The 27,165-nt window shown below is 37.6% G+C and overlaps 1 protein-coding gene across 1 annotated transcript; it reads left to right on the top strand.

Moving 5' to 3' along the window:
- Window positions 1–27,165, top strand: LOC136873996 (paramyosin). Its single transcript, XM_067147438.2, has 3 exons — window positions 1–319; window positions 3,753–3,904; window positions 20,048–27,165. Exon 3 carries the CDS (start codon window positions 20,131–20,133, stop codon window positions 21,859–21,861), a length of 1,731 nt encoding a protein of 576 aa, XP_067003539.1. The 5' UTR covers window positions 1–319; window positions 3,753–3,904; window positions 20,048–20,130; the 3' UTR covers window positions 21,862–27,165.

The raw sequence follows: 27,165 nt of genomic DNA, 5'->3' as shown, positions 1-27,165 counted from the left end.
TGCCACAACGCACCACAACGTATGTCAATGACAGGGTTTTGTTTTCGTTTTCATGTTTTGGTGCTAACTTCACAGAGTCGCATCGACATATTTTGACATGAAGTGGGCAGTTTGAAAAGTTCTAAATAGCCGTTAAATGTTTCCCCCATGGATTTTTAGCCAAGAAAAATGAAATATACATAGAATTTTCGGTGGATACGTTGAGAGCTACGCATAATTTCTGAAATTAAATTGAAAATACGCTACAACTCATGGGGTAACCATAACCACTAAGACGCCGTAAAGTATAATTTACTGGTTGTAAATACCTAGAACGAATGTAAGTTTGATATTATCTTTGTTGTGCTTATTATATCATTGCACGATTTATCCATGTTTTGAAATTTATTTAACTGTACATATTGTAAGTTAACCTAATTTCATATACGCTTGATATCCGAATCATTGGCTTTTTCCGTAGTTCATATAAAAGTCCCCTTGGTGAATGAGAATTCCTCTTAAAGATATATTAATTTATGTGACCACAGATTCTTCCATTTTGTGATAAATATTGAGTTTCAGTCAATCCTCACAGATCTGCATTTACGCCGGTCACCCAGTTGTCATATTCCCTAACTGTTGCTTACAGTATCTTGTCTGTAGTTTCAGAGAATTTGGAAATTTATCGAACGTTTCACTTGGTAAATTAGGTGTCCCAGTTCTTAACTCCTCTTCCTTTGCCCCAGTTTGCACTCTTTTGAGATCCAACTTTATCTTCATATTGTGATCTTTCCTACTCTTAAAAACCCCACTCAAACTTATTCGTCTACTAATATCATTCCTGGTAAATCCGGACACACGATTGAACTATACTTCTTGCCACACATTTAGTTTTAGTTTTACAGTCATGGGACCTGTGCCCTTGTCTCAAACATAGAGAGCAACTTGTCTTCCTTAAAATCTCCGCCTTGCAGAGACATTCTTTGTACTTGGAAACACTCCTTGCTTTCATGTGTTTTGTCATAGAACAGGCAGTTTAATATCCTCTTTTGATTCTCCCAGTTAGAACATTAAGCTTAATAGGTACCTCTTCCTCCTCTTCATAATTCTTCAGACTTCTGTGATTTGGTTGAAACTTGGTAGCTGCCTTTGCCATATTTGTTATCTCTTCTCCTACTTCAGATCTGAGGAAAGATAAGAGTAGAGTCAGCTTGTCGCTATAGGCCTACATGTCTATCGGCATCTGACCAATTTCGCAACCAAACCCTCTAAAGTCTCTTCTGGAATGCATGATTCCATTACAGGGAACGGCATCACTGCATACTTGTATGAAGTCATGCCTATGGATTCTGCTGTCCTCAAATATGACTGAAGTTTATCATACAGCTAAGGTGTGGTCAAGTTGTTCTTACTTGAAGTGAAATTCTTAACAGCTCTCTCTACATAATACTCCGGGCTGAGTGGCTCAGACGGTTAAGGCGCTGGCCTTCTGACCCCAACTTGGCAGGTTCGATCCTGGCTCAGTCCGGTGGTATTTGAAGGTGCTCAAATACGACAGCCTCGTGTCGGTAGATTTACTGGCACGTGAAAGAACTCCTGCGGGACTAAATTCTGGCACCTCGGCGTCTCCAAAAACCATAAAAGAGTAGTTAGTGGGACGTAAAGCAAATAACATTATTATTATTATTATTATTATTATTATTATTATTATTATTATTATTATTATTATCTACATAATACTCTGCAAGTAATTTATTTCTACCAAATTCTGCTTTACAGGCTGTCAATAGCCTTTGAATAGTTACCAATAGTTGGTGGAAAACTCTCAGGTATTTCACTTGCCCTAGACCCCTCCACAGTAGCCTGTAGCAAGCACCGAAATTTATCCTCATCGGGTATTTCCTTACCATGTATCCTACTAAACTGACTCCGAAAGCCTAGCCAGTCCTTAATATCCCCACTAAACTGTTTGAGTTCTATTTATGTAGCCTGAACTTCCTATGAGAGATTGGAGAAGAACACGAAACGGCATTTTCACAGGGTGCGTTGCACATAACCTTGTTGATAGAAGCATTATACCTCACTTCAGTTTCATCAAACTTTTCTTCATACTCTTCTAACTCAGGCATATTCTTTATCCAAGTGTTCATGCATTCTGTTCTCCTGATTAACGAGTACCACACACTCAAGCTGGCAAATTTTTCAAAAGTGTGGTCAGTGTGTTGAATTTAACCGTAACACTTTCTTCATCCGGATCACTTTCACTCATTAGTTGATTCAGAATGTTATAAGATGCTCTGTTTGCTCTTCTTTTTCTTATAATTATGTCCATCGTGCCAAATAGTATGATAGGGCTCACCTGGATTGCGATGTGGAAGCCATGAAGTGTTTCAGTTACCGTACTTCCCGCTGTTGCCGCTATCACACCAGAAGTTGAGTCGTATTTGAACAACTCATCATGTCGGGATCACTACAATTTGGGAAACACTCTCAAGCTACCCAGTTGATGATACTCCGTAGGCTTCTGAGGGACGTGAAGTTCCTGTACCGAGCTCACAATCCTCTTCCATCCTTTTCGATTTTGAGCCCGTTCTTCCCAGTTATCAATTTGGAGGGTCCGGCATACCTTGTTGATCTCCTCCTTCCAGGTGCTTTGGGGTCTTTCTAAAGGTCTTTTCCCATTACGAGATCACTTGTATAGATCTACTGGTGCTCTGTTATCCTGCATCCTCAGTACATGTCCAGCCCAGTGCAGTCTGTTGGATTCTATCACACCCATTATAGTGTGTTGTTGAGAGGGGGTGTAAATCTCATAATTAGATCTTTTCTGCCAGCTTTGGGAGATAGGATCGAACCCTGGGCCAAATATTTTTCTATGAACGTTATTCTCAAAGACTTGATGACACCCACACTAATTATAGATCACAGATAACTTGTCACAGACTGTGCTTCACTCATGTTATTCACAAAACAATAGTGCCTACAGACTTCAGCAACATGACATCCATTCTCTACATGGAGTAAAAACAAAACAGTTAGGTTAGTAACCAAGTTCACCACAGCAAGGGAGAGGCAAAGGCAAAAGAAAATTATTTATGCAAGTGTTCTCAAGAATCTGTCCCCACTACATTTGTGAGTACCTACACCAGTAATGCAGCTGGGAAGCAGAAATGGGCTCATCAGGAGCTGAAAGGAAAGGTCTAGAAGAACTAGGCTTTATGATGAGATTCCTGTCGACGAAGAGGACTGTGTATGTGTATGTGTGTGTGTGTGTGTGTGTGTGTGTGAAGTTTGGAGTTAATTATTGTACTTGTTATGTTTTGATACTTGTCATTTCTCACCTTTCTGTTGTTCCCTTTTCCCACAGTAGTCAGTGACTGTGTTTATCCTTTTCTAGCCTCCTGTCCTGAACACTGGTATAAATCTTGTTATGCCTATCACTGTTAGTTTGGTATTAATACGAGTGTGTAACAATGTTGAGTTCGTGATGGCCTGTTCTGTCCCAATTAAATTACCTTTCCTAGTTTTAAGTTCACTTCATTATCATACTGCTGTAAGTAATCATTGCCACTGAGATATTTCCAAATTGCGATGTATCTGTTGATAATAACATAGTAGCAAATACATCACCAGATGTAAATATGTCCAAAGTTTGTTTTCAATTAATCAATGTACCATCAGCAGTTTTCTAGTTTGAATCTCAAAGATGTATAATACTATTTGTGCTCTTGTACTAGAAGTCTGTAGTAGTTAATACCTGTTTTTCTTTGTAGATACCATGTGTTGCGATCCTGGTTTGAATCAGATTTCCCATTGAAGAATATTCTGACTTGACAGCTCTAGAGATTCCTTCATAAAAATGACTAGGAAATATTCAGCAACTGATTGATGTTCGTTTGGGGGAAACTACAAATTTCAATCCTAGGTATGAAGTTTGTTTTACGATAATTTTGAGCACATTTTACTAAATTATTTGGCATGATTTCTGCTGCCTTATAATTATTTGGGTTAATTATCTGAGCTTATAATGAAAAGTAACAACACTACAGTTTTTATGGTTTACAAGTTACCATGTTGGAAAACTTTCAACCAACTACATTTGTCCGTCTTCATTGGACTGACTGGTTCACAGAACATATTGGAGCACTTTAACATGAAACGGAATCTGCATGTATTAACCATTTATTTGACATAGGACATAGATATGCTGACCTACTAAAACTTTTGATTGGTGAGTGCACCACCTACATTCAGAGAATGATTTAGTACAGAATGAATTCAGATAATGAATTTAGTACAGAGTAATCTCTGAATTTAGGCAGTGCTCTCGCCACTTGAGACGATTTAGTATGTTATTATTTATCACTAAAAATCTTACAAGATTTAATTCTATTCGATACTTTTTCATCAAAATCATTAACTTGCATTTACACAAAAATACATTATATGATGATGAAGCAGCACTTCCTCTACCTTCACCATTGAACACAGTTAATGCCTATAGCATTCCCCTCACCCCACTACCTCCCCTCCCCTCTCCAGTAAACAGAGTTAAAACCCCGTACATAGTAACAGTGACCAGAGCAAGGGAACTGGCTTCAATCCAAATGTAGTCACTGAAGGTAACGGATAATTAGAAGTTTAGATAAGTACAGAAATCTTTCTCAGAGTTACTAAGGTGACAGTAGAAGACTAATACAATCATAATTTGTCTCACTTGTTCATAACATCATCAGTTAACAATCATTGACACAAGTTTACACAATGTAAACATTATTGTACATATATGCATGTGATTTGATAGAATCTGAAGATGTTCTTGTAGACAAAACATGTCATTCTTTGGTTAATAGTGTGTGTGTGTGTGTGTGTGTGTGTGTGTGTATTATTACAGGCATGTTATAGTGTTATATGTGTTATAATTAGTGTTTTCGACAGACTAAAAAGCTTTAAAGTTACATTAACTGAGCCAACACTGAAAAGTATGGATTCCTTCTTAACAAAAAGTAATCTTGTTTCGTTATTTAGTGCCTCCTTAATAAATTGTTCCTTGTACTGTTCCTTAATGTGAAGCAAACTTGGCCTTTTCTGATGCCCCACTTCTTATAACCAGAAATAGAATTCTACGATAAACACCACCTCTCTTGTGAGAATCGTCATTGCAGAAATCAACACAACACTGAATTCAGAATATGTCAGACTGTTACATACTATAAATAAATACTTAGTTGCTAGAGAAATGTGGATAACAGATGAGCAATAATTATGGTGCCGTTTGTTTTGCTGCTTCATATCAAATCTTTCTACTGTAATTTTGGTAACGCACATGAAATCAAGTTTTCCTGACCTGGGTGTCATTTGCTGCTGATGACTGAATATGATCAGGTGAAAGTACTTCCAAGAACGCAACATGGTTACCAAAAGAACTGTAGTGAAGTCATTACTTGATATAGTAAATTGTCATTACTCCATAACGCACATCTCCATTGCCTAGCTAACAGATAAGATTGGAAAGTAGAAGTACAGGAAACAATGAGTTTGAAATCAATTCTGAAAACTAGTCCTTGCATTTATATAATTTGAAAAATGTTTAATTTCTTCTTGGTTGGTTCTTTTTTCAATTACTTGGGATTGGCACTACATGTGGATTAAGCCCAGTGTTACGGTCAGATGTCTTTGCTGATGTCAGTCCTGAGTGAAGGGATGTATTCACTATCACGTGTTTCTGTGGTGATAGCGTAGTGTTGTTTATAAATGAAGATGGCCAAGCGAGTTAGCCGTGCAGTTAGTGGCGCACAGCTGTGAGCTTGCATTCGGGAGATAGTCGGTTCGAACCCAACTGTCGGCAGGCCTTGAAGATGGTTTTCCACGGTTTCCCATTTTCACACCAGGCAAATGTTGGGGCTATTCCTTAATTAAGGCCACAACCGCTTCCTTCCCACTGTACCCTTACTGGGCATGACTAGGAGACCCAAGCATAATAATCCACCTGTGTAACCTGATTAACCATGGTTGAGACTATAATGAAGAGCGGCCTAAGCCGCCAACATGGGCTTTGAACCACCCTCCTCCTATTTTCCAGGTGAACCTCTGCATTGCTCAAGCACAATGGGGGTGGTGACGTTCGAGGGAAAAAGAAGGAAATAATTATATGAGAAAAATATTTAAGATGGAGTCTTATCTAATGTGAAAGTAGGATTTTTGGGTTCAAATATTTACTGGATACTGCTTAGCACTACTAGAAATGACAAGAATTACCGTATGTAATGGGATCACCGAGCTGAGTGGCTCAGACGGTTGAAACGCTGACCTTCTGACTCCAGCTTGGCAGGTTCGATCCTGGCTCAGTCCAGTGGTATTTGAAGGTTCTCAAATACATCAGCCTCATGTCGGTAGATTTACTTGCATGTAAAAGAACTCTGAGACAGAGTAATCTTCACTCATCGCTCACTGCTGTTTCCCTCCCATCTAAGGAAGGTCAAAAGAAAATGCTCTTATACCCTTGTCTGCCATACGCACTAGCATATTACAAATCACTAACGACAAAAATACTCCTCACGAAATACTTATCAGAAAGAATAAAGTGGTTTCTTCTGGAAAATTCAGCTCTCTTAATTTTACGTTAACATGACAAAAGAAAAATTAAATTCAATATTAGGGCATGCATTATTTACAATGTTTATGTCATTAAAAAGAAAACCCTAACTCATTGACTCCGGTTGCTGAGTGCATGCTAAGTACAAACTCAACATCTACTCATCTATTTTGTGGTCATTTTTTCTTCCATGGGAAACCCATACTGCAGTTCTACTCGTTCATCTCTCGGTGCTGTAAACAAGATTATCAGCCTTCGATCCTCGTCTGCGACAGTGCATTCTGGCTAGGCTCGTCCAACTGCTACAAATCTTGAAGTAATCCAATTGGTATCAGCTCCGAGATTCGTCACACCTTCATTAATGGCTACGACACATACACAGAATTTAACACAGGAGTTTCCTTTTATGAAAGCAAGTCACGCCCGCTATGCATGAGCTTAAAGCCTCAGAACACACAAAGTTAAAAGTACAAGTCCAGCATTATAATCTCATGAGTTTAAGAATTCATCATCTTGAAAGTTTCCCGAGTCCTTTTTTCAGTAGTTTTCAGTTTATGATTGATTCTGTATCACCAGACCTTTTAAACACTGCGATGTGTTTAAAAAGCTCTACATAACTACTAACTACATAAATATGACATAATCCTGGAATTGACTCAATTTATACCTGAGCGCTAAGTATATTATGTTTTTCTTTCTCAAGAGGAGTGACATAATCACCAACTTCTCACCAAGGTGGTCACTGTTGGAATCTCGGCCAATTTACGTGGAATTTTAAAAATTAATTGTTGCATCCCTGTGCTTCAGATTCCACATAAAACTGGATGTTCTATTGCTATAATTACTATATAAACAGGCACATAAAACTACAAGCTTGCTTGCTTTATTCTTTCGCAACATATCATTCATTCGACAGATAAGTTCTCAAAAGCAGAGTTAAATGTATAATAATAAAAGGAAGTGTTTGTCTGTCTGTGAGTCTGTGCGCAATGCCCAGCAAAATCTACAGCATTCAGAGATCTGAAATTTTGAACATAGGTAGATGAAGGGGGTCCGAATGCACCTCGAAGCTTGAATTTTCATTTTTGCTTTTCTTGGTGAGTTATGAACGAAAAACCATTGGAAAACATGTATTGGGATATGACAATCCAATGTGCTGTCACCAAGATTATATGCATAGAGTCATTGTCGCTAGGCAACGTGCATAAGGTGGGTAGAGAATACAATTCAAGGAGCCATTTTACTTCTATGGCATAAGAAGCCGTTTTTGGCACATGACACTGTTGATGGTGATTCATCCGTCGGATGGAGAGGTAAAGTCTTGAGTTATACGAGTGGAGTGGGCTATGTGCCACCGCCGGGTTTGATTCTCTTCATTCTTACTATCATATATCATGTCATTCATTTCATCTCATTAACTCATCTGGTTAGGTTGACATGATGAAAGATATCCGGTTGTAAAAACTCGCTATGAAGATTCATCTCACTTCATACCCAAACCGCGTAGAGAAAGGGGACAGACGATTGTGGCACCGATTATCCTTCTTAAGAATAAGAATCCTGCCCTCTGCAATGAACATGACTCTGAAACTGATGACTAATATTATTGAAGCCATTCTCATGGATTGGGCATGCCGCGAACGAAGTAATATTCATTCCTTGGATTCAAATAATTTCTTTGGATATACAGTTTAAGTTTAGATGCCTGCAGTTCCCTGTTTGTTTCAGTTTTGCTATGAACATCAACAAGGCACAAAAACAATCTCTTAAAGTTGTAGGACTCCATCTTTGAAAAGGCTGCTTCTCCCATTGTCAACTTTACATGGTTTGTTCAAGAGTTGGAAAGGCAAAAGCTCTATAAGGAAAAATAATTTTTTATTATATAAAACAGTTGAATTAATAAATGCGAGCAAAGCCGTGGATAGATGCTAGTTATATATATTACATGAAACAAAGAGTTTCAGAGCTCTCAAACCTGTTGTATTTATCTATCTTGCCAAGTTACTGACAATCAAGCAAGTGCTGCGCGGTTTGGATCGTGTAGCTGTCAACTTCCATTTGAGAGATAGTGGGTTCGAACCCCACGTTTGGCAGCCCTGAAGATGGTTTTCCATGTTTTCCCTTTTTTACACCAGGCAAACAATCCAAAAACAATGTCATTTTGGAGCAAGTAGAAATATTAATGTCTTGACTGGCATAAGACTGAACCAAATCCTACTTCCTGCTTTGAAATGTTCACATACAGATAGCAATATTAATAAAAGACAATCATTCCTTGTGTTTAAGTGGCTGTGTGGTAGACTTCCTCTCTATTTATTTCTAATAGAATGACAGATTTTATGAGAGAGTTAGAATATGGAGATTATTTATCGGGAGATCATATTAATTTGTTTCACAATATTGTGTCCTGAGAAACAAATTTTAGGTCACAGAATGCTTTATTATTTATTGGAGCTCTGGACTTTGTTCAACTGGCTACACCTCCATGCATACAGGTAGTGAAAATATCAAAATCATTGATGTTACGCACTGGATATGTATTCACCATTCATCGTGATTTAGATCGTCAGCCAAGCATGATCAGTTGTGGAGTTTACGGCATTATTTTTGCCACATCTGTCATCTTCAGGCAAATCCATCAGAAGAAAATTATAACCATGAAGAGATGAGGTCTCATTTTAAAAAATCTTTGATCATGGCAGGTTGTATGAATTTCCCGTGTTAAATCTACAAATTGTAAACAAGCCAACCACCCATTGTACAAAAACTCCACGAGGAAGTCCAAAACGGATAAACAAAGTTAAAAGTGACAGGAAAAATATGTAGTTACAGAGGGAAGCTACTGAGCTAAAACGATACGTTTGGAGGGAAAGAAACTGAGTGAAGTTAAGCCACAGAAGAGAGAGAGAGACTAATGACTCAAAGTACACTTGACTGCGATATTACAGACGTAGAAAACGTAAGCCAAGAAGTCAGTGAGCTTGGTTAGAACAAGACAGAGTAAGAAAGTGCAAAGGTCTGAAAACCATCAGGAGACCAAGAAAGTTGCAAATAATTTAAACTTGGAAAATGTTATAGAACATTATCTTGATTTGTGCAAAAAAAAGGTGTGAAAACCATCAGGTGACCAAGAAAGCTGGAAATAATTTAAACATGGAAAATGTTATAGAGCACTATCTTGATTTAATGTATGTTCTGTATGAAAACTGTGTTTCCAGAAACTTTCTTGCAAAACGGCCAACAGACAAAGAATTTACTGCATGCTGTCAAAAAGGAAAAGTGAATCTTTCAAGTTTGCATTCACACCTTTATCCGACTATTCTGAAAGACCTGGTAACAGGTGTTGACGCTGATTCTAAAACGTTCATGGAAAATTTCTGATCATACAACAGCTCTCTTTCCTTTGCTTCACTTAGGACCAAAATGAAAATACCAAAGTTAATGCCCCATATTGCTTTACAATACACGGTAGAGATGGTTGCCCAGTTGTATTTTTCTTAAAACAACCACCACCACCTTTACAATATATGTTCATATATACATCACAGGGCTAGCACGTTTAATCCAGCAGAGAGAGATTCCAGAAAGTATGCCCAACTTTACATTCTAGCTCCTGAAGATACAACTCAGTAAAGATTGGCTTCGAACCCTGGGTTCACCGAGGTTGTTACGACAAAGCTTAGTAAATTTATATTTGAAAATAACATTCTTGCTAAAACTTACCAGATGCTGTACAAAGTAAAACAGAAAGTGATTGAAAACGGTAGAAAACCCGGACTTCCAATGCCAATGGTAACTATGGCTATCAAAAGTTATGATAAAAGTGATGTCTGGTGACACAGTGAATCACAGGCTAACGAGGTTGCTGTTATTTTTCAAAATATTCAATTTTCCATTTGAAAAAATTATTCTCATTCATTTATGACCAGACTCCTCACAACTCCAGACAACACCAAAGATGCAGATAATAAGTGGTCTTCATCCAATGCTAGAGCCAATGACTTATCCACTGATTTTCCCATGCAGATATTCTGGATCGCATCCAAACATACCTCTGTATGATGGTAAAGAAAGGAAAAGAGTAACTTATTTGCAATATTTCATTCAGTTAGCCATTCAACCATATTTTAAATGCAGGAAAATTAACTCAGCAGGATTTGGTCGATTCAAATGTTAAAATGGAGTCAAATCATTTACATTGGATTCGAGAATACCAGATACAGTTACATGTTGAGAGTAATCAAGGCTTGATGGACCATTTGAAATCAAATGCAAAAGAACTTTGTTTGCCTGCAGGAAGGCCAATAATTTTACAGTCATCTTTCATTGGTAGTCCTCGCAATATGCAACAGCACTACCAAAATGTAAAGGTTATTGTTCAAAAGTTCGGTAAGCCTGACCTCTTTATTACAATGACGTTCAATCCACAGTAGAGAAAAATTAAGGAAAACCTTGGTAAATATCACAAAGTAGAAAATCGACCTGATTTGGTTTTTTATTTGGTAAAATCAGTGCAAATATCCATGCTATAGAATTTTGGAAGTACACCCATGCTTTTTATCTTTGCAAATGGACACAAATCAAGAAATAAAGAAGACATTGACAGTATAGTCTCAGCAGAAAGAGAAAATCCACTACATCATTTTGTGTGGAAACATATGGTCCACAGTCCATGTGGCATTTTATATTCTATATCTCCATGCATGAAAGATGGTGTACAAAAGATTTCCCTAAACATTTTGTGGCCAAAACAGTTTTTTAATCTTGATGGCTACCGACATTACCACAGACGTGATGGTGGCAAAACTGTTGTAATTCATAATAATGAGGTTCACTACCGCTGGGTAATCCTGTACAGCCCATTCTTGGTGCTTAAATGAAACTGTTACATAAATGCTGGAGTTTGTGCTATTGTTCGGAGTGTAAAGCACGTATTTGATTATATTTACAAAGACCACAACTGTGCTAATGTAGAAATAGCAGAACATGATGAGGTGAATTGATTCCAGGCATGTTGGTGCACCACAAGCTGCTTGGAGAATATTTGCCAAGCCAGTGAACAATCTGTCATACGCCATCATTCGATTAGCAGTGCACTTGCCTGAATTCATGATTAGTTTTTAATAGAAAAACAGGATGAACTGAAAGAAAATGAGGTGGTGAGAGAGTCATTGGCCGGATGTACACTGTTAATCTACTTGAACATGAAAGGTATTTTCGACATTTGCTTCTTCTGAGCATGATAGAAGCATAAAACTTCATTGTTTTTTCGTACTGAACTGAGATTACAGAGATAAGTTTTAGTAAGGTTCAACCTTTTCAATACAAATTACAAGTTGTATAAGGTGTTATCTACAACATGTATTTAATAGTGGTATTGGTTTTGACATATACAAATGTCATCATCAGCCTAAATCACACAGATCACACAAATTGAGCAAGTACATTTTATCAAGGGTTATGAACTTCATGTTGTTGGTCCATATTGAACTGAGATAACATATAAATTATACACAGGAGAGTTTTCCACCTATTCAATAATAAGTTGTATTTACAATTTTATTTACATTACATGGGACTAGTTTCAACCCTACTTTGGGTCATCATCAGCCATATTAAACATACACAATATTTTTAAGGTCCGTTACATGAGCAGTATGTTATCGACTAAATTTGATCATCGCTGTATGCAACACAGTCTTGCTAACTCAAATGATGTGAAGTAAAATATTCTCTCATAATTATGCAATACACCTACACATCAGCTTTTAAGAAATGTCCCTCTTTCGGAACAGCGGGAATAAATGGGTTAAATTATTGTATATTATATCTATGGTTTCTTTTATAGGGATACTTGGATGCAATTTTTTTAATATAAAAAAGAGTGGATTGTGTGGTTAGGTTGAACTTGAAATTTTTTTAGACTAATTGTATTGTGTTTTTAATGGATTCATTGGCTAGAAACCTGTAATTTTAAAAAAAATCTGTTGTATGTGCTGTGAGGTTTTATACAAAGGGCTCGGTCTATAATTAATGATAGGCCTCATGGGGACGTCATCTTTGTGGATCTTGAGTTGTGCTCTAGCTGTGGGGAGTCCCGGGTTCATATTGATTAGTTCAGTGGCTTCTTAGCCATTTAAGAGGAAAGATAGATCTTTAAGCAATTGTTTTAAGTTTTCATTTCATGATGTCTGTTCCCAGATGCTCAAGCTCTTACGCATGCTAGACACTACAGGTCCAGGATTATACAGGAAGCTTTGGAAATATGTAGAAATCCTAGCAATTCATACAGCGACACTGGCTATCAATTAATACCTGGGTGCCAGCCATTAAGGATTAAGGATCCCTTCACTGTTGTTGTTTTGTCTCAGTGTTTTCCAAATTCGTACATTCCTCATCGCCAGATGTTTCATTCCAGGCTTGTGTCAGTGTCGTACGCCTGTCAATGTCATATGTTATGCACACATGTTATGTGACCCTCTTAGACTGATTCTGATGGTTCGGTCAGCTTCTGCTTCAAGGCTAGTGCTGTGCCACGTCCGGGAAGCCATCTGGTGACGAATGAATGTACCATTTCCACTTCTATTATAACGTCTAAATTTCAAAAAGTAATTGTTTAAGAAGCCTTTCTCGTGGACAGTCGAGATTTTCTTCTGATGACGCAGAGCGCAGTTCTCTGCGAAACGTAAAGAATTTGACCTTATTTTCTTGATACGGCATAAGCCCAAAAGCCTACATCATGTCTATATGTTTTAAGTTCTTTTGAATTTTAGTTATAGGATCTTTCTTGATAATGGTGAAAGTTTGGCAGGGAAAAAAAAGTTGGTTTATTAAAGAATTCCTCTTTATTTAACCTTTGCCGGTTTTCTTTATAATTGTTTTTTAATTTTCTTTTTAACTTTCAAAACTGAATTAATGATGTTGGCCTGATTTGTTTGAGAATTGGTATTATGTAGTTCAATATTATTATTTCATTTCTTCCTAACTTCGAACCTAACCTCATTCTTGTTGATCCCTAGAAAGTTTGGAAATTGCTGGTTCTGATTCTGTTACTGAATCCCAACAGAATCTAAATTATTTATATTTAAATATTACTAGACATCCCCACCTTCTATCTTATTGTATCGTTAGAAAACCAACTCAAACAGTTAGTACAATCCAAAATGACTCTCCATTCCCAATCCCATAAAAAAAGGCAACATACAATAGTATGGTAAATAGAGCATTCACCATCCTCTTATCTAAAAGAGACCTTCAAAATGAACTAAATGTTATACGATCAATAGCTAAATCAAATGGGTATAATGCACAATTTATCAATAAAATCATCTATACAAACAAAAGACTTCAAATTTCTACTTTAAACAGAGAATCAGTAGACAGTAGACAAAAAACATATTCCTTTTCACGTTTGATAATACTGTATAAACATTTACCAAATTATATTTTCAAGAAACTAACCAACAAATAGCTTTTAAAACAAATAACAGTTTTTCCAATTTCTTTAATACACATACTATCAATCAAACTAACAAGTTTTCTCAGTCAGGCATCTAAAAACTGCTGTGCAATAACTGTGAAAGTACATATATAGGACAAACAGGACGTAATTTTTTAATAAGATACATGGAACATGTCAAAATGTTTCTCTGCCATGGCACAACACATGACAGACTTAAAACATACATTTACATCAACTGACCAAGGTCTAAGCATATTAAAAGTGGATAAGAAGGGCACCATGCTCAACATATTGGAGAACTGTTACATTTATTTAGAACAGTACTTTAACCCTACCCATAATATTAATGAAATTAAGAAAATCTAATATTCTGTTCGATATAATCATTCCTGTATACACAAAGTATATATGGAAAAAGGACACGTTAAGTCAACCAATCAGTACAAACCTACCTATCCGACCCCCACACATCCCTCCTCCAACCCCTGCCATCATAAGCTATACTTCTGCTCCCTCTCAACAATCAGTTTGGTGTTGGTATCCATACCAGGTGCACGCAACTTACGAAGAACATAGGTGTGAGTCTCGTATAGCTGTATATATATATATATATACTACCTCGATCTTCTAGCTTCCCTTCTTTTCTGAATAATTTACTTCAAATTATTTTCTTTTCAGACATTCACTTCAAAACAAAATAAAACATTAGATCACTACATATGAAAAGGAATACTTATTCAAATTACGAATGTTCCCCTTATAGTACATAAGTCATTACCCGTATTAGAATTAAACAAACAAATTATAAATCAAGTTGCTCATCTACACAGGTAAGGATACCAACTCCCAGATCAACTCAAGGACATTCGGCTGCTGTAGAAGCGATGAAATAGTGCGGCATCAACCACAGCAGTTTTGTTGTGTCATTTAGTTTCAAGTTTGGATATGTTGCTCAGGCTTCATCAATGTTTTAAATTAAGACTAAATTGTAACATACCAGAGTGTTTAAATTATTATTGGTTATATGTGTGCTTATGTCTTCCAATTGGAGCGTGGCTGAAGATGACCCAATATATATGGTGTTGAAACTAGTCCCAGTTTTATAAGACAATATACAAACTAATGGTATTGAATAGGTGGACCCTTCTCTACCCTTTGATAGTGATCAGTTGTCAATATGGACCATAATGAAATTCATAACTTATGAGCATAATATTATACGGAGAAATTTTAGTTAGGGAGGATTGAATATGTATATCATTATGGTTTTATAACTTTTAATTCGGGTAACAGTCTGTACACATAGCCTAGCAGTGATGATTGTGCAACGTGGAAAACAGTGATTATATCATTGAAGTCAGTTAAAAGTGTTGCAGCAGGTGGCTTGGAAACCCAGAGTACAGTCTGGAAGTATATGCTGAAGATTGTAATTCATCAATGTAGATGAATATGCAAGATTGCTATTAGCTCTGTACTGGGTTCAAAATCACTGTAACTACATAGGCTACTTCGTCTACATCATCATTGTCCAACTTGTTCAATAAATCGTCCAGACTATCTTTACTAAGTCTTTCACTGCGCAGTTTACTCATAATGGCTTAAAAGGAAAAGGAAACTCACAGCACTACACACTTTCATGAACAATCCATGAGCAAGATAGACAATGACTTTGTCACCCTACAAAGCACTCCTGACGTACACATAAAGGTTTGCGCCATAACAGGAATTGACGAATGAAAGGTGGACTATGCACGTACTGAAATAGATGGCCAACAGATGGCAGAAAGAAGATTTATACAGTTTTGAAACACACACTTACTGCGGACCCAAATGGGTTTGCATAGTTCTCGAATTCGAATGAATGTATGACCCCGTATGGGGACGTAAAGTTCAAAAGCTTGACTACCCTCACAAACCCAAATGGGGTCACTTGGAACTCATTGTGTTAGATCAGAATGAAGATGTACATGTGATGATGTAAATAATGTAAATAACTTGGGTGCATATAATTATGTGCAGCAACATACTCTTTACTTCAGAGTTTTAATTAGTCTGCAAAAACAAATTACATTGTGTAAGTAGATTTCATTCATGCATTTTAAAGATATTTGTGTTTATCTGAGGTGAAATATTTTGTTCCTTATAATGTCGTCGGTTCCATGTAGTGTTTTGTATTAATGCTGTTGAACTCGTAATTGAAGTGAAGAAAATGTTTGAATTTTGTCGTGTTTTACCGCATTTTGGTGCATTGGGTTCCCGCGTATGTTGACATACAGGGATTTTACTAATATGTCATTTGGAAAGTTGGCAGGTATGCTTAAATGATTAGATGATGGTTTATACAATGGGTTCTCATCTGTAATTATTTCATTGAAATTTGATTCAAAGTGGTTTTTTGAGCAAGATAAACTTCTAAACTTTCTAAAAGTCTTTGTCTCATTTTCAAAAATTGATGCCTGCCTGGCCATCAGATGATACAGATGTTGATTCCCATAGGGAACCTGAAATATTTGTTCCGAATGTGTACATTTATAATACCAATATAGTTGGTCCGTTATTGGACGTAATAAATTTCCAGCTAATTCATTCCATTCCTTGATACAGGAAAGGATCGTAACTGTGGAAAAATGCAGCAGGACCACAGGGTCAGATCCCCATGAAGTGCTGCTGAGAAATTTACGCATGTTAAGTCTCTTCATGCAGATAACCTTTGGTTGCCTTGTCAGTCTCTTACCAACCTGCAGGTGTCCAGCGGGTAGCATGCTGATTCAAAAGTGGAACTCCAGGTGAGGATACACAGCCCGACATCTATAGAAGTGAGCAGTTGAAGTATCTGTTGCTGTATTTGAAAACCTTGTTGTAGGACTCATCTATCAACTTGGTTAATGGCTTGCTTGCAGCTGTCTCTCAGCAACCACTGTTCTTCCTGAGCTAAATCTGCTACATACCATGAGGGAACAACTGCAGGCCCAGCAGTGGTAACTTTGCTGCTGAAGGTGATTACAAAGAGTGTACATTTTCTTGAACATAACATTGAGAATATGCACTCTGTACTCAGACTAGAAATACGCAGAGGCACATGAAGTTCTCAGTAAACGTGGGCAAATTCCCCGAGAATATCCACTGGTGTAGGGTGGAGATATCATACCCTAGGTAGAATCGTAAGCCTTTTCGAGGTCGAAGAACGCAGTGATCAAGTGTTCCTTCCAAAGAAAGGCCTCCAGTTTAACCAGATGATCAATGAATGGCAGACCGATGTGAGCAAAAACCACACTAGTGATAAGTCAGGGCACCTCTCTCCTCCATGGCTCACATAGGTCGTCGGTTCATCATCCTGCTGGGCTGAGTGGCTCAGACAGTTGAGGCGCTGGCCTTCTGACCCCAACTTGCCAGGTTCAATCCTGGCTGAGTCCGGTGGTATTTGAAGGTGCTCGAATACGTCAGCCTTGTGTTGGTAGATTTACCAGCACATAAAAGAACTCCTGTGAAACTAAATTCTGCACCTCAGCGTCTCAAAAAAAAAAAATTTGTAAAAGTAGTTAATTGGATGTAAAGCAAATTACATTATTATGAGATGAAAACTCTCCCTCACTCCATGTTCTATTGAGTAAAGTGAGGATATCACTGAGACATAGGTCACTCATATGTTCAAGCATTTGATTATGAATTTTTTCTAGCCCAGAAGCACACTGTGAGTGCACTCCGTAATAATTACCACTCCACAAAATGTGTATGAAGCACTAGTGGCAAAAGGGAGATGGTGAGCGTTTGTCTTGCACTTTTTTGGCAGACCTCCGAGAGTCATACATATCTGCAAAATATGATGCGATGAGATCTGCATCAATGGGAGGAATTGTAACTATATCTCCATTAATGAAGATTCCAGGTACTGTCGATGAGTTACATACTCGGACAATATGGCGAGGTTTAGTCCACACTTGAAATGACTCGGTATGTGCCGTCATTGAAGGCACATACTTTTCCCAAATAGCTTTCTTATTCTCTCAAATATTAAAAAAAGGGCTTTAGCACACGGGCACTTAAAGGTAATACGGTTGACCATGATAGGTTGCCAATAGTAATGTTTAAAAACCCGCTGGCAGTCACATATGGCTGTTGCAATATCATCGGGCCACCCTGGGACCTATTTCCAGCAAGTGACACCAGAGGAGACAAGGAATTGTTTCCTCTGCAGCTGCCACTATTCCAGTAGCAATGGAATAAACATGATCATCAACAGATTCTGGCACTTCGTCAGCAATCAGTGTGCATTTTGGAAACTGACCAATTCACCCGATGAAGCTGCCAATGCTTTGGCAGTTTGCTCTGTTTTTTTTATTCAAGAGCATGAGAACTATAGGGAAATGGTCACTGTCACAAAGATCATTGTGTACTTCCCACCATATCAGAGGAACTAGTGCGTGGCTACACAAGGTAACATCCAAATGTGAGAATGTCCCTGTGTGCTACTGAAGCGAATAGGTTCCTCTGTGTTGAACACACAGACGTCGAACCAGTTGATCAATCGCTCAATAATCCTTCCCCCTAGTGCAGGAAGGTGGAGAGCCCCACAGGTGTTACTGGCATTCACATGTCCCAAAAAGAGGAAAGGAGGCAACTGAGCAACTGGATCGTGTAGCTCATGTATGTGAACATGGTAATCCACTGGAATGTAGACTTTGCATACCATTATTATTGACAACGGAGTGCAAAATGCTGCTGCCTCCAGCTGAGTACATAGCGACACTTCTTCACTGAAGATGTCAGGACAGACTAGAGTACAAACATCCTCAGCCTCGTAGCCATCCACAGCTGGTCGGTCCTTGGAATAAAGATGTTATCCTCTCTTAGAGGCATCATGTCCAAGTCTCAAACAAGATTCCTGTGGACAGACTATAGTATATCGGCTGATGCAACTCTGCTAGGCAACACTGATAACTATTGCAGTTCCACTGCGATAGTGCCATTGTGTGGGTCAAAAGCACAGCAAAAGTAGACAATTGCTTGTTCTTCTGTCATCCAACTTGCTGCCAGGTATTATTGTCGTAGTAGTCACCAATTTACGCAGATGATTAGCTTGGCCTCTATGTTCTCCTCAGCCAAGGGAGACATAGATGTTGAACATCCTGCAGATAGTGAGCTTGCTGATTTAGAATGGTGAAGCTTCTTCCTGGGAGAACTAGAATTCCTAGAAAGGGAGTGACCAAGATAATATCTGGGCCTCTCACTCTTTGGGGATGCTGTGATCCACAGTCGTGTTGAAGAAAGTTGGAGAGAGTGAAACTTGTTTGAGGAAGTCCATTCCTAGTAGCATGGTTGGTATAAACAGATGTTATCTGACAGTTAGCGGAGCTTCCCCTTCTCCTTCTTTTGCCAGGCATTGGTAGGATGGCTTGGAGATGTTTTCCCGAGCCCTGGTTTGGGAGAACTTCTCGGCCAAGAGCCCTCTCTAGACTAACGTCGCCAATGACACTTACTGGTTCCCCAGGAGGAAGTATGAGTACTGTACCTTCTTGGACCTTCATAATTTGATGCCATTTAGATACCCAGCTGGGCTAAATAGCTCACGCAGTAGGTCGCTACGTCAGCCTGTTGTCGGTAGATTTATGGGCTCTAAAAGAACTCCTGTGGGACAAAATTCCAGCACTTCAGTGTCTGTAAAGACCATAAAAATTTAGTTAGTGGGGTGTAAAACTATTAACAATAAATAAAGTTTTGACATTCAGTTTACTCTGCCAGTAGCAGAGGAACCACAACTCTGTTAGGCGATCTTTGGCTGGGTTTTAATTAATTTTCTTGAGTAAATACCAAATGTGTCGCTGAGATTTTTTACATGCCAATGTCGTATGGCTTGGAGTGTTGACTGGACACTGGACTTTCACCCTTCATCCTCTCTAGTTAATTAATCAAAACCTTGAAGTAGCCCTTTTATTATTGCATCAGAAATACAAAAATGTTAACACTCAGATTTCTAAAGCTAGTACTTACTCATACATATGGTTCTGTTACAGGTTTATGAAAGAGCACCTACTTGGCAAGGAAGATCATGATTGTTTGGGCTACCTAAAAGCTGAAAACATAAAAACATAGCACAATGGAACCTGTGGAAGATAGGGTGTATAACATCTGGAGCAAATATGCTGGTGAGAAAAATAACATCTTCCATGATCAAGTTAGCAACACATCCACAGCACATGGCAGGAACATAGAATTGGAGTCTCTCCTTGATGTTGAGAAGCAACGCAGTGCTCAGTATGAGGTAAACATTGAATCTCTGAAGAATGAATACTCTAAATTAGAAACTGAAAATGTGAAACTTATAAGCCAGATTGAAACTTTATGCAGAGACTGTGAAAATATCAAGCAGGTATATGAAAACCTCCTTTCAAAAGCCAGATTTGATACGAAATCCGTTGAAGAGAAGTATGCTATGAAAGCCGAAACTTATAAACTGCATATTAGGGAGTCAGAAGATAAGTGGAAATTCCTTGAACAGCAACTTTGGATGCAAATAAAAGACTTGGAATCACAATTGGCTGGTGTGATATTTGCTGCTAACCAACATGCCCATCAATTTTATATGCGGGAACATGAAATTAATTTGGCTAAGCAAGAATCTGCTGCATACATGAAAGGAGCTGCAGAGCATCTAAACACAAAAGTAGAACAAATCAAGAAAGCAGCTCAGAATGCAGTAGAGAAGAAAAATGATGAGCTACAGACAGAACTGAGTAAAACTCTTACTATATCAAAAGAGAAAACATCTCTTCAGTTACACGTTCAGTGTTTGTCAGATGAAGTTGAACAATTGTCTTTAGAGAAGAGGACATTTGCCCATCAGCTGGCTTGTGTTGAAACTGAACTTCAAAAAACACTCATGGAGCAAAGAGTTATCATCACTGCTTTACAAGGTGAAAAACAACTTCTTGAAACTCGTCTAAAAGATAGAACAAATTTCAATGAACAGCTGAAAAGGGAAAAGATGAAACTTGAGATGGACATAAGTGCATATCAGACTGAACTTCATGCTCTCAGTAATGCCATTCAAGGTTTGACTAGTCAGAGTCAGGCTGAACAACACAGGATTCAGTTGCAGGTGGAAGCACTTCAGACTACATTAATTCAGCAAGAAGATGCATTCCGAAAAACATTTAACACTGAAAGAATTTTGCAGGAAAAAATTGTGAGGAATCTCTTGCTGAAAAATGAACAGTTATTTAAAGCTAATCAAGAACTAGTTGAGCTCTCAAAGAGGTCAGAATCATCAAAAGACAGAGTTATAGAGGATTTAGAATCTAAAATTTGTAAATTGGAAATCAAAGTAAAAGAACAAAATGCTGAAATGCAGAGTTTACGAGAGCTTCTTGAGAGCAAAGAAATTGAGTGTACCAGGCTTAAAGTGCAGATAGCAAATGAATCAAAAACTAACATGGAACTAAGAAAACTTTTGTTAGATTCGCAGCAACTTGTTGAGACATGCAGTCAGAATGAAGAAATGTCTCGTGTATTAACTCAAATGCATGATCAAAGTAATTTACAGGTAGATAATCTAAGCAAATTGTTGGAAGTTAATCAAGAAGTTTGTGAAAATTTGAAAATTCAATTATTGGACGAGAAAGAAGAAACAAGAAAACTCATTGAAGATATGAACAAGTATGAAGATATGAGGCATTGTAAACATAATGAAGAAATGTTACAGCTTGTATCGAAAGTAAGAGACCTGAAAGTTCAACTAAAAGCAGAAAAGGACAAGAATTCTACTTTAGAAGGACAGCCAAAGCAGGCCAGTGCTTTTAGTGATTCTATGTCTGTAAGCAGTGATTAATTGTTGTTGTTTGGTGTCCATATGTAATTTTTACAAAAAACAGTGTATGTAAGATGGATTTCTTTTTCTGTGAAGTGTGTGGGTTTTGTTTAGTATTCCTGTGATAAATGTAACCAACTTGTAATTGATAAAAATTAGGAAAATCATTTCCTCACTGCATATCGTGTTGTTCAGATATTGAGTTTTGTAAGTCAGAATTATTATAAAACCTTCACGCTCAATGATATCGCCTATTTGAATTGGTGAGAATCTTCAGCAGACATTTCTTTATTGAACAATATGCCTTTCAGCATTTAGGCTGTATAGCAGAAATAACAAGGGGCACCCTTGATCTCGAACACTCTGGAACATACAAAAACATGCTTAGAATATAGATCGTTCATTGCAACAACAATGGTCTAAATCGTTCCCATACAAAACTATCCATATATTTTGATTACATAGTAACACTGCCACAATTTAGAAGTTGCCTAAAAGACAAAGCATATTTAATGCCAACTCATATTGTGTAATGGAAAAATAGGAAACATAATATCAATATAATACTGTCTCTCTCTTCTATGGACACCATCGGTTCCGTGAAAAAATGTCCATTACGAGAGGAATCCACTGAAACAAAGTTGTAAAAATTAATCAACACTTTAATTGCAAAGAACATCCACCTTAAATATAAGCATACATCTTTATTTTGATTATTCTAAACAATTTCTAACTAGGTATTTGCCTAGGAGATATTTCAAGTGATTTTTTAGGGGCTTTACGTCGCACTGACACAGATAGGTCTTATAGCGACGATGGGATAGGAAAGGCCTAGGAGTTAGAAGGAAGCGGCCGTGGCCTTATTTAAGGTACAGCCCCAGCATTTGCCTGGTGTGAAAATGGGAAACCACGGAAAACCATCTTCAGGGCTGCCGATAGTGGGATTCGAACCTACTATCTCCCGGATGCAAGCTCACAGCCGCGCGCCTCTACGCACACGGCCAACTCGCCCGATCAAGTGATTTTACAGCACTTGCATTCATTACAGCTTCAGGAAGTAATCATTCTGTGCGGTGTACAAATTTAGCACATTTATCTTTCTCACAAAGGGAATAATTTAATTTTTAATTTTGTGTGGCTATTTCTAGCCGAGTGCAGCCCTTGTAAGGCAGACCCTCCGATGAGGGTAGGCGACATCTGCCATGTGTAGGTAACTGCGTGTTATTGTAGTGAAGGATAGTGTTATGTGTTGTGTGTGAGTTGCAGAGATGCAGAGGACAGCACAAACACCCAGCCCTCGAGCTTTGGAATTAACCAATGAAGGTTAAAATCCCCGACCCAGATGGGAATCGAACCTGGGACCCTCTGAACCGAAGGCCAGTACGCTGACCATTCAACCAACGAGTCGGACAAAGGGAATAATGACCTGGCATGACACACAAATTCTTTACTGAATTAACCTCAACTTTCAGGTTTTTTTGTAACATTGGCCCACTCACAGTTTCTTAGCTCAAACGGATTTGACCACTCATATACTGCAGTGTTCACTTCTGCAAAAACTGACTCCCACTTTATTTTCATTCCTCAATTCCTATTTTCCTCCCACTCAAATTCACATTTTTATTCTTCACAATTGTGTTTTCCCACACTTTAATTTTCAGGGAGCTTTTCTCCCTGAAAATCCTTTTGCAGTACGTTTTTCTTGTCTCAGGATCTAAACACGCTCGTCCCTCCTACTCGTGTTTACTGGGCGATTGAAATGCTATGGTAGATTATTTCTGCCTCAACAATCAGCTCATGGAAGTCTCTTCCTTGTGAAGTTTAACTGAACTACCTGACTTCGACCTTATCTGCGACAATCTAGCTTATGAATAGAATGATGCATGATAATGCTGGAAAATCCCTTGGTAACTTGTGAGTAAACAATCACTGGCAGCATTCCCAGCAACTAGAATTATCAGAAAGTACACTAATTAGAACACAAGATGACCCTAACAAAAGGTTTGGAAAGAGTCATGTACAGAAGTAACGCCACGGCTACTTCAGCAGTCCTATGTACGTTTCTGTTTTCCTTGGACACGAAATAGTACAAACATTCAAAAGGAAATCCCGCGTGTCTGCAGAACATTTTAAGAAAAGAATAACAGCCTTGTGTAAAGAAAATGTCGCAGAACGTGTAAAGTGTCCGCTTAAGATAAGTAGATGAGACTAATGGCGATGTTCGGAATTTGAGGTGTTCACTTAAATGAGGCTTATTTAACCTGTATCTTATGTAAAATAAAATTGGTTTTAGTGGTAAGATGTCCGTATAGGGAGGTGTCTGCTGAAGGTGTCCATTAGGGCAGGTTTGACTGTACGAGGAAAAAATACACATTATTCAATGCCATGAATATATTGCTGCATTTTCCATAAACAGTATCACAAACCACCTACTTGAAGTAATAATGATACATAAAATGTATTTGTTCTACTGACCTGATAGTGCTGGTATTAGTCTTCAAAGTACAAATATAAGATTTCAGTGAAGTGGTTGAAGCAAAGTGGGAAAGAATAATATGCACATCTCACAAAAGCCACATTTTTACATTCAACATTACTTTTGCATTCAAGCTGTCCAATATCAAAAGCCACACTTATTAAATTTTCAAACTATGATATGGGTATGTCATTGTTTTAACCTGCCTTTTGCCAAGCATATTGCAACGTAGGTTTGCACTGTGGTGCAGTAAATTCTTATGATGAAATTCTGATTGTCTAACTTTTCACATTGTAGTCTTATAAAATTTGCGATCCTTGCCATATAAAGCCTATATTGCCGAAAGAAGAACATATCAGGAGGTTGGCAATATTTTGTTGTTTTCAGTGGCAGTATCTAACATCCTTGTTTGGAAAACTTACATGTAAAAGGGTACAATGTATGTGATCTGAGCAGGAACCACACAGCAATAGGCTCTTTTTACTTACATGTTCGCCAAGGACTGAAGTTAGAAAACTTTAACTATGCTGTTTTGTCATTTTTCCGTTTTGCTTTCCACCACGTGAATGTTTTGTGGCTGAGTAGCTTGGATGGTAGAGCACTGGCCTTCTGAGCCCAACTTGGCAGGTTTGATCCTGGCTCAGTCTGTTGGTAATTGAAGCTGCTCAAATACGTTGGCCTCACATCAGTAGATATACTGGCACGTAAAAGAACCCTTGCAGGACAAAATTCCGGCACCTCAGCGTTTCCGTAAACCTAAAAAGAATAGCGGGACATAAAACAAATATTATTATTAATTTTTTGTGGACATGTTGCTTCAGGTTTCTTTGAATCATTTATACTTAAAGTGCCTTGTGTTTTAAAATAGATATACAGCTTGTTAGCTAATCTGCTACTCATTGATAAAGCTCCATCAGTCCTATAGCTTAGTATAGAGATATAGATTGACTGCAAAACACAAGCTGTATTTTATCTCTGTGAAATAGTTTTGAGATTGGAGAAATTTCATAATGATAATGACTATGTTTACTGTTCCAAACATGTCCTTTGTCCACACTTCCTCTGTTGTAAATCTGTTCAGTTCCTCCACAAACTTTTATGCCTATTATCATCTTTTGTGTCTTTTAATGTGGTGAATGTAGTAATATTCCTGAATGAAATGCCATATCCAGCCTTAAGATTGTCGATAAAAATAATCAAAGCTTTGAAATTGCCCAGGCCAACCATTTTAGAGATGCTTCTAGTGACATTTGCAGATGCTAGTAGTGAACTAATGGGATTCATTCTGCTCATGGTGTCAATGTACACAGTTCACATTGTAACCCACAACCAAACACTCTTCAAGAGACACAATGGTACTACAGCTATACTTGTCAGTGCAGATACAACATGCCACCATCTCATGGTGCTAGCAGGCAACTGCTGCATTTTGCATGGAAAAATTAGACCCCTGTTTTTGTGACAAACAATCTATTTTCTAAATTTGTTAACATGCAGTTCAAAGCATTGAAAGTTAAGTGTGTCCCGTTTAAGTACATTTAGGCAATACAAGTTAAATTACCTTTAACAATCTAATTATGCAGCTAATGCAGCATTTGGTGTATTTGTGTGACAGTAGTAAAGGTTTTGGTTTTTCACTCTGTTGACTACAAGATACAAATTCATAAAGCAGTGGTACATATCTGAAGAACTACAGAAACACTTGGATAAATTTGTATCTTGTGCTTGCAAGACTGAAAAACTTAAATATCATTTACAGTAGTGAAGATAAACAAGACTAGAAGAAATTTTGCAAGAATGGAGAAAGGTTGAGACATTTTTTAACCTTTAACATTCCTGCTCCACAGTCTAAAAATATGAGGAATGACTAGGTTAACGTAAATCATTGGAGTGCAGTTATCAAGAAAAATAATTAAAATCTTTATTAGGAATCTCAAGTGGGTTTATACTTCATTAAGGACAACTAAAAGTGCTATAATATTTTTTTTGTTAAACTGCTTTAAAAGTATCATTTAATGGGGCTGTTGAACTGTAGACAGTTTTTACAGTTTCTAGTAAAACGTGGTAATACTGAGAGTATTATCAAAGATGGGATGTGAGTCACGTTATTGAGTATTTGATTTTCAGTTGTGTCAAAAGAATTTTCCTTTATCCTTGGGCTTGTAAGTAAAGTAGTAGATCTCTCTTTAATTCTCTCTCTTGGAAGGTCTCCATCTCATATCAGTTTCAGCATTTTTGACCTGCTAGACTTCTATTCTCCTTTTGTGTTTATTCTGTTTTCTTAGTCTTTTACTACCTGTATTCATGTTTATCATTTGTCTTTTCCCTTATTTATTTATTTGGATTTCATCTTATCTCACACTTTCCATCAAGACTGAAGATCTGTCAAGTTTGCCTTCCTGATAAAGCTGGGAAGCAGAAACGAAAGTCGTCAGGGCCTGAGAAGAAATGGATGTAGAAGAATTGGGGTTGATGAGGAGAGAGCCCATTTATTTGTATGAAGATGCAGATATTGTCCTTGTCTCAAATCTATTGCACCTTCCTCTAGTGCCGATCTGTCATCATATACTCAAATACATGTTTCTGTCTATGTATGATATTTTGTATCCTTGCTTGTGTTTTGTTATTTCAATGAAATATAGTTATTGACTTCACTGTTTTAAATACTTCACTACTTGAAAATTTCTAGTAAGAAGGGACTAGTTTTTAAATGAGGCATAAACAATAAGTCTATACATGGAATTCTCTAAAGAAAAATGTTTGTCTTCAGAAGTTTGCAAGTACAATTGAAAAATTAGACTGTCACTGTGTTTCTAGGTTCCTGTCATTAAAAATACAATTGAGAATTA

This window comes from Anabrus simplex, chromosome 5 (assembly GCF_040414725.1).
Source record: "Anabrus simplex isolate iqAnaSimp1 chromosome 5, ASM4041472v1, whole genome shotgun sequence".
In the NCBI taxonomy this organism is placed as follows: Eukaryota; Metazoa; Arthropoda; class Insecta; order Orthoptera; family Tettigoniidae; genus Anabrus; species Anabrus simplex.
The sequence above is the reverse complement of the archived record's forward strand: the minus strand, read 5'-3'. Positions and strand labels throughout refer to the sequence as shown.

Coding starts and splice junctions, on each gene's coding strand:
- LOC136873996 (XM_067147438.2), top strand. CDS start 20,131: ATGGAACCTGTGGAAGATAGGGTGTATAACATCTGGAGCAAATATGCT.